The following is a 12,542-nucleotide window of genomic DNA, read 5'->3' as shown; positions in this document are numbered from 1 at the left end:
AATTTAAAACTCGCCATTGACACCTTGTGGCGTATTTAAATCACTACCTTACATAATTAAAGAGTGACAAGTTTATTTATCTATTTTTTGGAGTGACACTGTGAAGTACGGCAGCGTGGCCCTGTGACGTCACCGCCCAGCGTCAACAACAACGGAGACCTACTAGTTAAAATAATTTTACAAATATTATTGAAACGAAAACCTTAAGAGGGGTTTTAATATCAAATTATTATAACCTGTTCTAACATTTACTTTTTAAGATCTACATGTCTTTCTATATGTGGATCCCTATGAAAGAAAAGTAGCAGTGACTTCGTAAAGTGTGATTTTATAACATAAGATAATTTACAAATTACCAGAGCAATCTATTAAATCATATTTTCATAAAATCATTTTAGATATGTTTGAGTTTTGGGATTCAACAAAAACAAAAAAACAACGTAATGAGAAAATGCATGGGGATGTTTTGCTCTGCTGATCTGTAAACTCTTGTCACTTCCTGTTGTTTTTTGGAGCATTTCTTGGTCACTTCCTGTATATTTTGGGCAATTCCCTGGTCACTTCTTGTAAATTATGATCAGAGGTGGGTAGTAACGCATTAAATGTACCCAGTTACATTTACTTGAGTAACTTTTGTAGAAAAATGTACTCCGAAGAGTAGTTTTACAAAGCCACCCTTATACTTGAGTAGATTTGTGAAGAAAAAACGCTACTCTTACTCCACTACTTTGGGCTACACAAGAGTCGTAACATTTTTCCTCTTCATTCTACATATTTGCCAGCGATGCCAACCAATTTCAACAATGAGATGATCACAATCACAATAATCACATAACTCTATTGTACCAATCTAATGCAAGCTTGCCGGTCTATGATCATGCCAACCTGTTCAATCACGCGGCGTCTTTAAAGTACACGTAAAAAAATGAAGTATTTGACATGGAGCACTGCCCTCAACATGACTCGAAAACGCAGCTTTTAACCTTTCTCCCAGCTTTTATTTGGCACTGATTGACCATGGAAAACTGAATATATGATCCTTTTAATTTGATAATAGTAATTATTAGGGCTGTCAAAATTATCGCGTTAACGGGCGGTAATTAATTTTTTAAATTAATCACGTTAAAATATTTGACGCAATTAACGCACATGCCCCGCTCAAACAGATTAAAATGACAGCACAGTGAAATGTCATCTTGTTAATTGTGTTTTTTGGAGTTTTGTCGCCCTCTGCTGGTGCTTGGGTGCGACTGATTTTATAGGCTTCAGCACCCATGAGCATTGTGTAAGTAATTATTGACATCAACAATGGCGGGCTACTAGTTTATTTTTTGATTGAAAATTTTACAAATTTTATTAAAACGAAAACATTAAGAGGGGTTTTAATATAAAATTTCTATAACTTGTGGTAACATTTATCTTTTAAGAACTACAAGTCTTTCTATCCATGGATCGCTTTAACAGAATGTCAGTAATGTTAATGCCATCTTGTTGATTTATTGTTATAATAACCAAATACAGTACTTATGTACCGTATGTTGAATGTATATATCCATCTTGTGTCTTATCTTTCCATTCCAACAATAATTTACTGAAAAAATTAAATTGCGATTAATTACGATTAATTAATTTTAAAGCTGTAATTAACTCGATAAAAAAAATTTAAGCGTTTGACACCCCTAGTAATTATGAAGGAACTAATCATTAAACTACGAACTAGGGTACTCATGCTCTCTGGATGAATAATGCTTTATTTCTGTCATTATTTCTCTCTTACTGGAACTCAATGATTTTGTTTTTGGATTTCTTTGGCTTAATGTAGTCATTGCACAGTATCATTACAACAGCAGTTCATATAGATAACTTTGTGCGGAGAAAATAATACCATTATTAACAAAAAAACAAAACAAAAAAAAATCAAACAAAAATGCAGGCAGTTACTCACAATGTTACACATTACTTGAGTATTCTTTTCACCAAATACTTATACTTGACTACATTTTTTGGATGACTACTTCCACTTGAGTAATATTATTTTGAAGTAACACTACTCTTACTTGAATAAAATCTTTGGCTACTCTACCCACCTCTGATTATGAATCATTTCCTGCTGATTTTGAGACATTTTCTGGTCACTTCATCTTGATTTTTAGTTACTTCTTGCTGATTTTGAGGCATCTCCAGTTTAGTTTAAAAAATAATGGAAATGAATTGGAAATGAATGGGGACGTTGAAAATGTATAGGGAAGCATTTGTGCAATTTTGTTGAAACTGTGCATTTTTAGTCAAAAGCTGGCTCATAAATTGCGTGCGCTTGGATTTTGTAATTTTTTCTGATGCAAGAATTATGTGAATCGGACAAAAACTGTAGGACATGCAGCAATTAGAAAATTTGAAATTTTATTGTTTCTGCCATTGCAAATGAATGGGGCGGAATCGTCAACCTTAGGTGCAAAATCGGAATAGCCTGCGCCAAGTGAATTTTGGCTGTGTTTTGAAGTTTTGAATAGGAATATTACGTACCACAATAACTCACTAGCTGCCATTTACCGTGATAGACGTCCAATTAATTTTTCCTGGGAGGTATCGAATGATTGCTATCTGTTAATGTCAATGGTACTAAAAAAAATCAAATGCTTTTGAAATTTTGGGGGAATATCTCACAAAACAAAGTGAGGGAGACATATATTGTGTTTAAACGTTGAGGCCCTTCTACAGTTACTTCTTTGGTGATCTGATCACTTGACAATTGTCCACTTAAGTCTACACACCTCTGTTCAACTATCAGAAAAGAGAAACTCCCAGTTGAAAGGCAAAACTGTTTCACTAAGTGAACATTTACATCATGAAATATCCTATAACAACATGTCAAAATAGGAGCTGTGGTGTGAATTTTCAGAAGGTGTCCACTAGGGGGTATAATATATCGATCAAAAGACCTTCGCGTCAGACTTTGTGATATCAGCAGATATTGTTGCCGTATCCAAAGAATCAATACTGTATCATCGTGAAATTGTTGATGTGGAATAAAATAAAATAAAATAAAAATTGAAAAAAAGTACAGTTAGAAATAAAAGTAAAACAAAACTATTTGGTTGTGAAATAGAGAATTTATTAGTGGGACTAGCAAAAAAAAAAAAATACTTGGAGGCTATATCCAATTAGTTACTTTGTAATTAATTAATCTTGAGTAATTGAATTCTAATCAGACAATACTATATATAGTTGGTAAAATTGAAAAAGATCTTAGTGATTGACTGAATCAAATATACACAGTTGCAAATATTGTTAAGATGCGCTAAAGTAATATTGTGCACTAAAATCCAGACTACATTACATTTTTCAAACGCTTGCTAATGCTTAATGCTATGCTTAGTGCTAATACGCAATGTAGTGCCATGAGATATGGAAAAAAATCTATCTGATCTGGGCCATTTTATATCACGATATCGATATGGCAAAATATAATCCATTTTTAATTATTTGTTTAAAAGTCATACAGCCATTATGACAGTTTTTTCCATCACTCACTTGATTTTTGAATGAACATTGAACTGACCTGCCAAAAATGTAAAATGTATCAAGTTGTGCTACAACCAAAACTATCCGGTGTAAACAGAAGCAGCATAGTAGCATAGATATTTTCCTCATAACGTCCTCTAATTATTCTCTAATTGTCTACCAATACTTGTGACTAGAGGGTTTGACTTTTAAGACTATTGTTTGTTATATAGCAACAATAAATTAGGATGGAGGAACCAATTGGCTAATTATTGAGTGGAAATTGTGATATCTGATTGGTGGTAATACTATGGCATACCAATACAGAAGAGGATTAGGACCATTGGAAAAAACAGTGGCCAACATTCTGACTCCAAAGTCAGAATCTTGCCTTTTTTTCCCCATTTCAGTGGCCCTAATTCTCTTCCGTGAGATTGGACAGTGTGAAAAAGAAAAAAAAAAAGTTATCCATTTTTGGGGGGCCAAATTGCCCACCCCTGTGATCGTCATGAAAATGGTAATTTCCACCTCGAATGTCCACTTGTGATCAGATCACCAAAGATGGCCTCTGAACTGGGCCGGAGCTTTTTTCCTGTATTGAATACCCTGTTGTTGTTTAACAAAATAAACTAGCTAGGGCTCCGTAAAATGAAATCCAAAGAAAATCCGAGCATGTTTTTCCTTACACATCTTTGCACACATCACTCTTGCAGCCAATTTAGTTTGTACAAGTCATCTCTTTAAGCACTTTGAACAAAAAAAGATGAGAATATGAAGATGGCGGTTCATATTCGGGCAGTGCAACGGAAAAGCTTGAATGGGAACACAGTGTAAAAAAGCTGAATTGAGAGAAACTCAGCCAGCGGGAAGCTAAACGTTCCCACTCAAAGGCTGCGGCGTTGTCCCCTGTTCCTAGCTAACAAGCCCCTCCCCTTTTTTATTTCCGCATCTTGATTGGGTTTGTGTCTTTTGTATCAAGCGTCCCCGCGTTTTTCCCGTTTGGAAGTGTCGCCGAACAAAAAAACTGTGGCTGTATTTTTCCATCCACAGTGAGGGGATCCCTTCCCCAGGACAACCTCATTCCAAGCAGCTGCGAAGTCACTCCTCATTGGCGGGGCTCTCCTCCATGGCGGGGAGCCCCGTTGCATTGTGGGATGCGGTGAGGCTGGCCACGGTGTGTAGGAGGACCAGAACTAGCAGGCAGAGTTTGAGGCGGCTGTTGCACAGTCTGCACGCTGCCGACGAGCTGAGCGAGGTTCGGTGCTGGCACGGCGGGTGAGTTCTTTTCAGCGTTCCTCGAGAGAGGTTGTCCTCTTTCAAGTCCCACCGTACGTCGCAGCACTCCGCTTCGGGCTTGGCGCCGGAGGGGTGGTCCTCTAGCAACCCTGGGGGAACACAGGACTAAATTAAACGGCTGCATTTGCACACTGGACAATGTTAAAGGGAACCTTGGACTTAAAGACTTGTAGGATCTCACAAGCCACAATTCTCAGTTCTCTTTTACTAAAATATGTTATTAGAAACATAAAATATTGCTATTGATTTAAAAATCTATAATATTTAGTACATGTTTTGACCTACAGAGGGCGCCATGTTTTATGAGCACAATGGCCGCTCGGGGTGATGACGAAGTTTGTGACTAAACGAATAAAACCGGCTTACTTCAATTCCTTCTACACGGTGAGACGCCCAACACATGCGCACATCTGTTAAAAGAGGCAAGTACTTACTATTTGTGTTCAAATTTTGTCTTTTATTACCTTTTCATTGCCTTAAAATACTTTTTGCATGTGTTTCTCTCTCATACTTTTAAGCTTTGTGTTTTCTCGTGGTAGCTTTAAAGCTGATTGTTGATCTGTTGACCACATTAGTCACATGGCATATTTAAACCAACCTTATTTGATATTACTACGTTTAAGTATTTTCTCAAGGCATCTTTAGTAAGTTCTCACTGTATGCATTTAAACAAAACAAGCTGTAAGCGCACAGTAGTACTTTGGGTGTCAGATTTGCCTCTTGTAGACGTTTTACCAGTGTAGCACATTTTGGCAGAACACCGGTTTTGTCCTACTCTCGTCTCGTCTCATCCCGTCTTTCCTGTTTATTTTGCTTTTGATGCTCGTTTTGTGAAATATCGAGAGTGCTGTCATGCTCATTATTGTTCCTCTTGGGTTCAAATTGAAAGGGTTTAACACGTGACATGTTTATGTTGCTGGAGTCATACTCTGGAAGCTCAGCAGCGTAACCACGTGACGTCACCGCCCTACGACTGCAACAACAATGAAGAGCTACTACTTTAACTTATTTTATAAATTGTATAAAAACGAAAACATCAAGAGGGGTTTCAAATAAGCCTGAACGATATATTGTTTAAACATTGCCATCGCGATGTGCGCACACACAATAGTTCCATCGCAAGGACGTGCGAGTTTTTTTTGGTGATTTTTTTTAAATCCCACAAACTTCATGCCCTCGTACAGCCTCCCTCCCTCTCCCAGCTCTTTGCCCCTGAGTCACTGTGGCACTCGCTTATTAAAGTTAACAATTTTGACAGATGGTTGTCTTTGATCTTGCCAGAGAAGCCGACTTTACATGCACCTCATACGTCAATCATCATTTAACTTGTTAAATAGTTGCTGCGCAAGGAAGCGCGCGCTGGAATGAATGTGTGTCGAGACGATCGAGGCAGCCGGACTTGTCATGTCGTGCCAATAAACGCTAGAAGTGATCTTGAGGAGTTTGTAATTTCTTCATGTCACTCCAGGAATCACAGCCAAGGTAGGTAAACAGAAGCATTTAATAAAGCCAAGCATTTTTTTACTACAGCACTTTAGGTGGTGGGAGGGCTACTTTGCGGTTTTTTACCTATCGCGGCGGGTTCTGGTCCCCACTAACCGCGAAAAATGAGGGATCACTGTACACTGTGGTCACGGTGACTCATCCAAAGTCTTTCCAAACACCTATTCAAGTCATCTAGTGAACATTTCTTTAAAAAAACAACAACAATATATAGATACATATATGTATATTGAATATCACAATATATTGCAAACCCCCCAAAAATCGCAACAATAGTTTTTTTTTTTCCAATATCGTTCAGGCCTAGTTTCAATATCAAATTATTTTAACTCGTAACATTTATCTTTTAAGAACTACAAGTCTTTCCATCTGTGCATCCCTTTAAGAGCGACGGACATCCAATCCGCTTGGACTACGAGGCCTGATCTTGTTCTAAATATCTATAACAGAAATCAGAGAATATTTACTAGCGTTTTATTTTGCTCCTTTTTGATGTTTTTTTTTTTTTAATACCACTATTTATAACTACTTAGGAAAATATTTACCACAAAGAGAATATTTACTGTTTTATTCCTTTATTTTCTTTTTAATTTTTTAAAATGTTAATTTAAAAAAATAATAAAACCATACCTTTTTTTTTTTATTTATTTATTTTTTTTAAAGTAACTAAAAAATAAAATCAGAATATGAATATTTATTTATTGACTTCCATTGACTGCAATAGACATTAAATCAATTTTAATTGGGATAGCAGGACTTGAATGATCAAGTTTCAGGGCCATTGACAGTTATAGATGTCCAATTACTATTTAAAAAAAAAAAAAAAATGTTCATGTATTATTTTTATTATTATTTTTAAATATAGAGGCCGTGACATGAGAGTGTCCCAAAATCAGTAAAAGGTGACTCAAAATGTACCTGAATTGATCCGTACGTATCCCATAAGGAAGTGAGCTACAATGAATGCACAATGATAGACATCCAAAATAAATAAATAGATAAATAAAAATTTAGTGCCATAGACGGTGCTGGACGCCCAATTGATTTTGACTGTCAAAATGAATTGTACATCTAGCGCCGTCTATGGCAGCCAATAAGTTTTTAAACAATGCGTTCCTGATTCAATACCACACCACTGAAAATGAAATGTCAATGTAGAATCATATAAGAGAAACGCCGAAGGTGGTCAAGTGAGGTAAAATTTCGGTCCATTGACAACGCTTAATCACTCACAATTTCCAATCAATCCTCTTCAAACCTTCAGGGATTATTGTTCTGGGTCAGAGCAAGAATCGTATTGATCTTGAATCATCGACTGCGCATTATTATTGTTGTAAAGGCTTGGCTCGCATTAGGTACGCAGGTGAACCTGATGAGTGCAGTTATACAGAGAATGATCACGTTTCAAGGGCATGGATGGCAATAGCCGTCCAGTACCTTCGAACTGGGAGGGCTTTGCACCAACATTCACTCTGTAATGACGTCAATAATTGCTAGAGACCACAATTTGAGAAAATATGGTATCATGAGGAAACACATAATAAAAAAGCAAGTGACATAAACATTACAGTGTTCGTTTTCTTTTAAAATGTTTTTATTTTTCTTTATTATTTTTTTGCGTTTTTTCATTCAGTTTGTACTTATAAAAAGTGTATAGAATTTAGCCTTAAAGAAAAATTAGGTAACTTTACAACCTTTATAAAATATTTTCATAACATTTGTGATGATATGTCGACTGACAACTAGTTGAATGACACCTCTTTTATATCTTGAGGGGGTCTGTATCACTTTCACCAGCACTAACTAATTTCGAAGAGGGGGGCAGGATTCAGTAACCCTGCCACACACACAAAAAAATGTGCTGACTGCTTTACGGCATATGTCACTTTCCCCCCTTTCCCATTTCATTATAAAAATGGAAGTCGATGCTAATGCTTTTGTGGGAATTCTAAAAAGATGGCAAGGCAACAGAGACATAGAGTTTTGTCCGAGGAGGAGGGGGAAAAAAAGAGGCTACCAGGATAAAAGGATACTCAAGAATAAACACTGGCCCGGCTTTCACTCACAGGCGTGAGGCCCCCCCCCAACCAAATTCGTCAGCGCTGACGAGTTCTGTTGGGGTGTGGGGGTTGTTAGCCACACAAGCCACACAGCTAACCGTCAAATGCTATTGTTTAGCCACAACTGGATTCATTACATTATTACTTTTTATCATTCACACAGCCGCTGGAAACAAAAATGTAGTTTAATCCATCTGCAAGCGACCATCACGATTTTACGACACTATGCGGATGTGCGCTGGTTCTCATGGGAAACGCAGTCTTCCTTAAGGCAAAACACTACCACTTTTGGCCACCGACGTCACTAAAATCGACCAAAACTGAAAAATTACAAATTATTTCTTTAACACAAAATATAAAAAGGAATATGAATACAAATTTTAAATGCATTGAAAATCGCAAATATTTTTTAATCATGAATTTTATTTAATTTAAAAAAAAAAAAAAAAAAGTTCAGCCTTAGTGCAGAACATAAAAATATCATCTTCAGACAATTGTCAAAATATTGGTTTTTAAATCGAAATGAATCTAAAAAATATATATATATAAATCAAACCAATTTATTCTTAACACTGAATATTAAAACGAAATATGAATATCTTCTCCGACTTACGTGATTTCGATTTTACCACGCCGAAGTCTCACCAGCCATTCTGTCTTCAGTCTTTTTGTTGTTGTTGTTGGTTTTTTTTTTTTTTAGTCGCGTAAACAAATGAATGAATCAATCAATCAATCAATCAATCAATCAATCAATCAATCAATCAATCAATCAATCAATCAATCAAATTTATTTATATAGCCCTTGACAAAACCCAAAAGGCCCTCAAAGCGCTTTACAACAAAACATGGCTCAAGATACATAAAAGGAAGGAAAATATTATACAATGACATTAAGTCCAGCAAATAAAACAATAAAACCGATAAAATCCAAAAACATTAAAAACCCTTAAACTAATAAAACCAGGCTATCCTAATCTGTGTAAAAGGCGAGTCTAAAAAGGTGTGTTTTTAACCGAGACTTAAAAAGACCTAGATCCATAGTTTTGCGGATTTCAGGGGGAAGGCTATTACACAGCCTGGGGGCAGCAACCGCAAATCATCAGTCTCCCCACTGTTTAAGTTTCGACCTCGGAACATGTAAAAGAAGCTGGCCTGTCAAGCGAAGAGTCCTGCCAGAGTTACGGAAGGTTAAAATTTCCGATAAATAAGATGGAGCCTGGCCATTAAAAGAATTAAAAACAAACAGTAAAAGTTTGAAATCAATTCTAAAATGGACTGGAAGCCAGTGGAGTGATGATAGCACGGGGGTAATATGGTCACGTCTAGGTGTACCTGTTAAAAATCGAGCAGCAGCATTTTGAACAAGTTTCAGAAGAGAAATTGAGGACTTGGGGAGGCCAACATAAAGGCTTCACTTTGGCTAAGAGACGGCGCTGGGAGAAACTTGCTCTTACAACAGAACTAATCTGTTTGAGAGGCGAAGATGGCGACCTGAGTAGTCATGATATCACCCCCCTCTCTCGCTTCCACAGCGCCCTTTTCTCCCAGCAAAGCGACTCACTCGCAAGAAAAGCCTGAATTAAAAAAAAAAAAAAATTAAAGCCTGCATAGTCATTCAATTTTATACTTGCTTTACTTACTTTATACTTATACTTGCAAGTAACTTTTGAGATTTTAAATTATCTTGCACTGCAAAGAGAGATGCTCCACACTTACATTGAACAACTGTTTAATGACAATAGAGGGCTATTCTATTCTATTCTATTCTATTCTATTCTATTCTATTCTATTCTATTCTATTCTATATAATGGCATTTAACACAATGTACCTAACAGTATCTTATTTTATACTTTATCTTATTAATATGACGTATAATACATATTTTTGAAAAAATATTTTGTATTTAGGGGTACTTAAAGGGTTAATTCCGACTCACGCGGAAATTCGGATTACATCGCCAGCCTAGGAACAGAATTCATTCGTAACCCGGGTACTACCTGTACTGTAAAAACAACTGTCAGTCTGCTTATGCCCACTAGAGGGCGGTATATGTATGTCAATTAACTACTCACATGGTCCATACAGGTTTTATCAAGTGAAATACAAAGTATTCAATTGAAGAATTTAATATCATTCTGGGGGAAATATTGAAGAATTTAATGTCATTCTGGGGGAAATATTACAGCCAACCTTGCGAATGAATAAATCAGTAAATTAAAAAAAAAACTCACTTCTTAAATGTCAGAAAAACTTTCAGAAACAATTTCTTGCAATGTAGCACTATTTAAAATTCATCAAGATTTGTCAATTTAAGACCCCTACGAGAAATGTTGTCATACAATATTTACTTAAAATGTTTGCATGAGGCAAGAAGGGCAAAAAGTGCAAACCTTTGCAAGACAGAAGCTGAGAGTGGCCAAGAGAATGCCAGACATGTGAGGCTGACATGGTGGGAAAATATTCCACCAATTTTGGTGGCGCTCGGAGCGCTGCCCCATCGTTAATAATGAACACACCTCCGTGACCGCGTATTCTGCGTTTTCATTTTTCATGTGCCATCTCACCTCTGCTCCTCTTACAATTCATCCCCTTCACTTCATCAAACAAGGTGCAACCAGTCAAACACACTCTCACCTTGGCTGCCATTGACGGCGATAGACGTCCCATCCAGTTCAACTGGGAGGGTCTGTCAGACAAATCACTTACTGATTTTCATCAACTTTTAATTTTTCACTTAAACATTTATTTATGTACAGTTCTGGCCAAAAGTATTGGCACCCCTGCAATTTTGTCAGCTAATGCTCAATTTCCTCCCAGAAAATGATTGCAATTACAAATGCTTTGGTAGTAATATCTTCATTTATTTTGCTTGCAATGAAAAAACATAAAAGAGAATGAAGAAAAAAAAAATCATTATCGTTTTACACAAAACTCCAAAAATGGGCCGGACAAAAGTATTGGCACCCTCAGCCTAATACTTGGGAGCACAACCTTTAGACAAAATAACTGCGAACAACCACTTCCGGGATCCATCAATGAGATTCTTACAATGCTCTGCTGGAATTTTAGACCATTCTTCTTTGGCCAACTGTTCCAGGTCTCTGAGATTTGAAGGGTGCCATTTTCAGATATCTCCCCAGGTGTTCTATCGGATTCAGGTTCGGCTCATTGCTGGCTACTTTAGAAGTCTCCAGTGCTTTCTCTCAAACCATTTTCTAGTGCTTTGTGAGGTGTGTTTTGGGTCACTGTCCCGCTGGAAGACCCATGACCTCCGAGGGAGACCCAGTTTTCTCACACTGGGCCCTACATTATGCTGCCAAATTTGTTGGCAGTGAAGGGAAAAGGTACAGTCATCGCACACACCATATAATTGTTTGCATTAGTCTAACACATTCATCTAACTATTGTTTAAGCAGACTCCACTACATACCCTTTGACACAGTAAAGTGAATCACCTTATCCGGGCTGATGAGGGGGAGATGAGAAAAATGGTACAGTTTCTCGTAGGCACCGTCTAACTGTTTGCATTACTCTAACACACGTAATATAATTAATCAGGAAATAGTATCATTTTCATATTTACGGTAGGACTGCACTAGTAATATAAAATAAATGGCACACCATAGTTTAATGAGAAGAAATAGAAGAGATACACAATGCCGTCTTATCACAGAAGCCCAACGCGTGCGTCACGAACAAGATTGACGCACCAACTCTTACAATCAGCTCTCCCAGCAAACTCCAAGGACAAAGCGCTTTGTCCTGAAACAAGTACAGCCAGCCCGGACAACAAAGTTGATAGCGGGCGTCCCATCCGCGCACGAACCTAAGCCGCCCAAAACCGGCCACAGAGGGGAAGACCCAAAAGCAACGCCCAGATATACCTTCGGACACACCTTCGACACGGCCCGCTTCACCAAAGACTTTAAAAAGACTGGACACTGAGATAACACAGATTTTTGCTGCTCGGAAATACGTAGCCTTGTTTTGGATCCAAAATTGTCCCTCCGTCGTCTGTTTTTGCCTTGTTTTTTACCATTGTCGACGAATAAATTGTCAACCTGTTTTCGGTGAGTGTTCTTCAAACTTTTGAAACATGGAGTCAGTACAAAGGGTTAAAAATAAGAAGAGAACGCGCGAAGTTCAGCCTTCCCGGTTGGCGCGCGCGGAGGCAGCATCGG

At 37.4% G+C, this 12,542-nt stretch overlaps 1 protein-coding gene across 1 annotated transcript in view; it reads right to left on the bottom strand.

Moving 5' to 3' along the window:
- Positions 1-2,188: 2,188 nt before the first annotated feature.
- Positions 2,189-12,542, bottom strand: part of LOC130927445 (NALCN channel auxiliary factor 1) — a 241,351-nt gene continuing 230,997 nt past the window's right edge. The window contains exon 4 of the mRNA XM_057853272.1: positions 2,189-4,886. Within this exon, the coding sequence (XP_057709255.1) occupies positions 4,600-4,886 (287 nt within the window). The 3' untranslated portion in view covers positions 2,189-4,599. The remainder of the gene's footprint in view (positions 4,887-12,542) is intronic.

This window comes from Corythoichthys intestinalis, chromosome 12 (assembly GCF_030265065.1).
Source record: "Corythoichthys intestinalis isolate RoL2023-P3 chromosome 12, ASM3026506v1, whole genome shotgun sequence".
Taxonomy (NCBI): domain Eukaryota; kingdom Metazoa; phylum Chordata; class Actinopteri; order Syngnathiformes; family Syngnathidae; genus Corythoichthys; species Corythoichthys intestinalis.
Note: the sequence above shows the minus strand (reverse complement) of the source record. Positions and strands in the feature narration are given on the sequence as shown.